We start from the raw sequence: 6,000 nt of genomic DNA on the forward strand, positions 1-6,000 counted from the left end.
GGTGGTCCACCGACCATTCAAGCCGATTTACAACACTTTGACCGCATTCACCTGTTCACGTGTTGTGAAAAGTACTCAGAAATCATACTTGAGTAAAAGTAAAGATGGCAGATTAGAATATTATGAAAAGTATTTGAGTAAAGGTCTTTAAGTATCTGATATTAAATGTACTTAAGTGTCAAAAGTAGTAATGAATTATATAAAATATGTATATATATATAAATAAAGTTACTTGAAAATAAAATATACATATAATTACATTTATCTTTATACTGTACACTATGAGTCGACTGATTATCACCGTGGCTGATTATTTGATCTGATATTTAATACTTCTCTGATTGCAGTTAAAATAAATTCATTAGATTCTTTGTCTCTGATGCAGCAAAGTAACTAGTAACCGAAGTTATCAAATAAATAAAGCCAGTAAATGCACACTATTTGGCCCCCAAAATGTAGTGGAGAGGAAGTATAAGGACGCAGAAAATGGAAAACAGAAAAGTACATCAAAATTGTACTTGTGTAAATGTACTTTACACCATTTCGCCAGTCACAGGCCAGTGTGTCCCACACATAGACATTACAAGGGCGGCCCGCCAAGGTATATTTAGAAACACTTGTTTTTATATCAGTCCAAGACACCAGCAGCATCCGAATCAGTGCAGTAGTGGACAGGCTGCCCTCGCTCCACACCTCTGCTGTCTGCTGACATTCACACATGCTCTGCAGAGACACAGAGAGACAGAGAGAGATGGTTTCTGGTATTATAACCCTCCTGTAAACACACTGCTTGTGATGCAACCTCTCCTTTTTAATATAGGTCTACTTATGCCATGATAGTTTGTAATTGTACCTGTTTACTTGTTTCTTCCTTCTCAGTAGTATTGTTAGAACAGGTGTAGAGTGACAGGAAGCAGGGAAAAGAGGGGATGATGTGCATCAAAGGGCCACAGGTTGGAAAGCCTCCATATCTACCAACTGAGCTATTAGGGCGCCCTGGTTGTTGCAATGTCAGTGGATAGTTTCAACAGGCAACATGATTAACCAAAAAGCTTCCACCACAAGCGGCTCACCTGCTGTTTGTGAAAATGGAATCAGGGGTGAAAAAATCCGAGAGGTGTATTTTTTGGGTGCCTGTATAAAACATACTGCTGACAAAGAAAGTCAACAGAGCAGACACATGCTGGGTGAGAGGAAAGAAAGGCTAGGCACACCCAGCGTGAGTGCAATAAGGTGGACAATTAAAGCAACACTATGACAGCAAACTTTTAAAGTGATTCTGAAAAAATGTCATTGATTTTTTTGTCAGTGTTATTTTCAGGTCATCAAATAACCACATTTGCAGCACCACAGTCGCGCAGCCGTCCTGTGGTACGCACTGCGCAGTGTTCACACCCTGATGGAAGGTGCTGCCAAAGCAAGGTGCTGACCTGCTCATCAGGAGCGATGCAGCACTACAAAGCTAAAGCGCCTCAGGACACTTCCATGCTTAGCCAGTCACAGCAGAGGAGTTATTTGAGGTTCAGTATCTTGCCCGAGGGCACTTTGACCTGCAGCTGAAGCTGGGTATCAACCCAACGGCCATTCTACTGGTGGTTGACCCGCTCTATCTCCTGAGCCACAGCTGCCCAGAAGAGATGGTGCTCTCCACCACCATCATCAAATCACCAGGAGGGAATTTCCTTAAGAAAGTTGGCGTTCATCTCTCTGATTCCACAGACAGTCTCTGCTAAAACAACTGAAGTTGGTCCAGAATCTATTGGTGACCCATCGCCTTATTAAGACTCGTCTTGTGGGCCTTTGTCACCCATCTGTACTTCTGAGCTGTGAGGGGAACTTCGACATGTTTTGATGTCAAGGTAATGTTGCAGAAGCAGTGGTTCTACTGCCAGTGTATGTAAATGTGATGGCATGAGATGTCTCCTCAGATTCAAATGCTAATGGATGCAGCGGTTCGAAAGCCAGGTAGCCCAGAGTTGCTGTATTCGTCATCACAGGCATCCGAGAATCAGCACTTGCTGTGTCTAGTGTGGGTGTGTTTGATGTCTTTAATGTATGCTTTTACGCCTACCATGAGGCTCGCCCTGCCTTGCCAGTACTGTATGAATAGAGAGAAATATATTGAATTATTGTGGCACTTGTGTGGGAGAGTGCTAGGAGGGTGCCGAAGGAGGGAGGAGACGGTTAAGAGCCGAGCAATGCCTCAGCGCGGCCTCTGCTGCTCCGACAGAGGGAGAAAAGGCCAAGAGAAAAAAGGGTTCACAGGAACAAAAAAAACAGTAGACATGAAAGAAGCGAGGGAACAGAAGAGAGGGACGTGGACAAAAGATGGAAAAGCCTGGAGTCGAGACCTCCGTCTGATCAGAGAGATGCAGCTGAATGAAAGACTCCGACACCCTCCGACACCCTCTCTCCCCCCCGCCCCCCACTTGCTCTCACTCCATTCTTTGGGATCTATTTGTTGCGTAAATAAAGGCTTTCGGCCGGCGAGCATCCCCAGTAGTCTCTGATTGATTACTGGCAAGTGGTAGAAATTAGGTGCAGCCTGTTTATTCTCCTCTGCTGAACCTCTGACTTTTTTTTTTTTTTACCTTTCCCACCTCTTCCTCATTCTCACAAAAGAGTCGGAGGCAGCCTTGAGGTTAGAGTAGCTGTTTGAAGCCCTGAATCAACTGGGAAACCCCTGAATTCGGGAAGGAAAAAGACTAATACTCTACTTGTAAAAGGTTCCCGACTGTGGATGTTCCAGTGGAGCTACTCCGTGGTCATAACCCGACAGATGGTTGTACTCCCAGATGAGACTATGTGGAGAATTAGGGGGGGAAGCATTCATGTAAAACTAGATTTTCCCTCAATAAGTGAAGTCTGAAATAAAATGTATTTCTTTCCTTTCAGATTTAGAATTTTAATTTGCTCCTGAAGGCCAGGAGTCACTGTGCAGATGTGGCTCAGGAGTTTTGTAATTGGATAGTATTAGTAGTGGGTGTAGTAGCAGTGGAGGGTATAAAATTATGTTTGCGTCTCTGTCAGACTGAGGAATGTCTCCGTGTCAGTAGAGGAAATATTTCCATTCATGTCCATCCTTCATTGTCCTTCTTTGTCATATGTACAGTCGGTGACAACGCTCTTCATCCTTGCTTACTGAAAGCATTGACAAGGACACTGAAAAACTTTTCTTCGTCAGACTTTCTTTACCTACTTCACAGTTTGCCTTTTATCCTTTTCTTTTGTCCCATCATTCTTTTGTTAGCATTTATACAACAATGGGAATGTTCCCAAAATATGTCATTCAAGTTGAAGTGTAAACAGAGAAATGAACCACTGCTGTGCGTATTTAAAAATGTGACCACACAAGAATACACAATGAAAAAAACAGACCGTAGAGCAACAACGAGGTTCTCAACAAGAATGAAAAACGTTCTAAATAAAAACCATACATGAGCAACGTAGAATCACATGTCATGCAAAGCTTGTTCGGTACAGTCAGGTGGCTGAGAGGAGAACTCTTACATGCTCTGCTCTATGGAGGGCTGAACGTGCCAATAGCTAGATAGATAGATAGATAGATAGATAGATAGATAGATAGATAGATAGATAGATAGATAGATAGATAGATAGATAGATAGATATCTCTCTATATATCTATATCTATCTATATATACATACATATATATATGTATATATAGAACTAGGACAGAGCATGTAAGACTTCTCCTCAATTTATGTCACATTTAGAAATGAAGGCCTCCATTTGTTTTTAGTGGTGTTTTTGATGTACATATTTACTTACTTTTTGAAAAAATAAGAAAAGCAGTCACATTAGAATATCAGAAGTTGCCTGTTATTGTGAAATAATTTGGAAGCTATGCATCAAAATGAGTGCAGATTTAAGTGGTTACTGTTTCAGTGTCAAGTGCACAGTGACACCTATAACAAGCTGGAATTAACAGATTTCAAATGTAATGTGGTGTTTTTATTTAGGTCAAAACAGCCATTATTGAAGGGAAGAGGAGAAACATTTCTGTAGCAGGTGATTCTAAGCCTTTGAACAGGAGTGTACACCGGCAGCACTCAGCGTTATCGATTTTCCGTCACCTCTTTTTCTTAATTATGATTCATTTTTAGGTCATCCACTCTAAGACAATGTTGTAGGACAGCGTATAAAAGTTGTCCTCTTGTTTCGCATGTGGCTAAACAGTGTGAGCATGTGCAAATCCTTTGCATCGGAGAAAGTTTTCAAATTTTTCTAAGCCGTCTTTCCTGAATGTGTCTAAAAACACAAGAAATTGTTTCTGCAGACAAGATGCCATTTATTTTACTTGATATCTCGCTGCGTAATTCAGGATTAGGATGGGTGCATTTCTACGGGTGGGGAAAAAAAGAAGGAAAAGTGCACGGATCAGCGTTAAAGCAGCTTACAGTGGTGGCTCTAAAGCTGTTTTTGCTTTACAGCACAAACAAACGTTGTTCGCTGGTGTGAAAAAGGAAGTTCTCGCAGCTTGGATGGAAGAGAGTTTGTTGAATAAGTGCACAGTCTCTGTCAGCCGTACTGATTAAATATTAAGGGAAATAGAAAATGCCTAAATGTTTGAGTTTTTGTCCAAAACTCAACATCAATTTCATCAAAAATCTCATTCGTGGTGTTTGTGAAGTACTTGTCTGTCTGACCCTGTCTGTGTCCCTGTCTGTGTGTCTGTAGAGTCCACGTGAGGAGGACAGATAAAGTGGGGACGGAGGCGGCCTTCCACCCCATTGAGGAGTACATGCTGCACGTGGAGGAGCAGTTCCAACATCTGGCCAGACGTGTGCACGTGGACAAGAAACGAGTTTACCTGGCCACCGACGATCCGTCCCTGCTGCAGGAAGCCAAGACCAAGTCAGTGTCCAGGAGTGTGTGTGTGTGTGTGTGTGTGTGTGTGTGTGTGTGTGTGTGTGTGTGTGTGTGTGTGTGTGTGTGTGTGTTAATGTCCATTATGAGCGAGCATGAGTCTCGTCTTCATCCCTCTTTACTTGAACTGACTCAGTGTCTCCTCCAGGTATCCAGACTACGAGTTCATCAGCGATAACTCCATCTCGTGGTCGGCGGGCCTTCACAACCGCTACACCGAGAACTCGCTGAGAGGGGTCATCCTGGACATCCACTTCCTGTCTCAGACCGACTTCCTGGTCTGCACCTTCTCATCACAGGTCAGTCCGCCCTCCTCAGTTCACGTTTGGAGACAGCACAACACGATGTTGTGACCCAGATGATGATGCATGAAACTGGAGGTTTGGATGGATTTGATGTTGGCATGACAACAGTTAAGGAAGTGGAGCTTTATTTATTATTTATTTAGATATTTTTGATGTTGTTTCAAGGCATTTGTTGTTGAATAGACTGCTAAATCCACACTAACTGTAGTTAGCTAAATTGATTTCATGGCCTAAGCGCGACCACCATGTCACATGAACATGTCCATGCCTCAGTCACCTGATAACACCTGAACAATTTCCATGAAAAAACTGGTCACAGTTAACGTTTAACAGACAACAGCTGAATTCCTCAGCTCGATTTTACCTTCACCTGTGCTTAATTTTCTCTTCATGTTGTACAACAGCACCTCTTTACGTTAATCATAGTCATTCAGTTTGTTCGTCGCTATACTGATGAATATAACACAAAGGTGGATGGGGGTTGTGTAGCGGGTGTGTGTTAGTCCAAGTTTGGTTTTATGTTTATTTGAACTCACCTCTCTCATGATTTAGCTTGTTTGTTTATTTTCCCTTTATTATTGTGTTTGTTTTGTTTTTCTTACTTTATATACTTTGTCTTTAAATCGGCACAATTAAATAAAATGTAAAAATTCAAATTCAATAATGTTTTTAAAGCCGATCTTAGATTTTATCTCTGAAACTAGATAAACTACATAAATAATGGACTTTCAAGCTCAGATTAATTGGTGGTTCAGGTGGTGCAGCCTTTATTGAATTCATATTTTATTTATATTATTTATGTCTTTT

General features: G+C 41.7%; 1 protein-coding gene across 4 annotated transcripts in view; it reads left to right on the forward strand.

Moving 5' to 3' along the window:
• The window catches only part of fut8b (fucosyltransferase 8b (alpha (1,6) fucosyltransferase)), a 91,341-nt gene that overhangs the window by 82,409 nt on the left and 2,932 nt on the right, over window positions 1–6,000 (forward strand). For all 4 annotated transcript variants that reach the window (XM_030405640.1, XM_030405639.1, XM_030405642.1 and 1 more), the window contains 2 exons: window positions 4,700–4,876; window positions 5,037–5,187. In XM_030405640.1, the coding sequence (XP_030261500.1) occupies window positions 4,700–4,876; window positions 5,037–5,187 (328 nt within the window). The remainder of the gene's footprint in view (window positions 1–4,699; window positions 4,877–5,036; window positions 5,188–6,000) is intronic.

Source organism: Sparus aurata, chromosome 22 (assembly GCF_900880675.1).
Source record: "Sparus aurata chromosome 22, fSpaAur1.1, whole genome shotgun sequence".
NCBI classification, from domain to species: domain Eukaryota; kingdom Metazoa; phylum Chordata; class Actinopteri; order Spariformes; family Sparidae; genus Sparus; species Sparus aurata.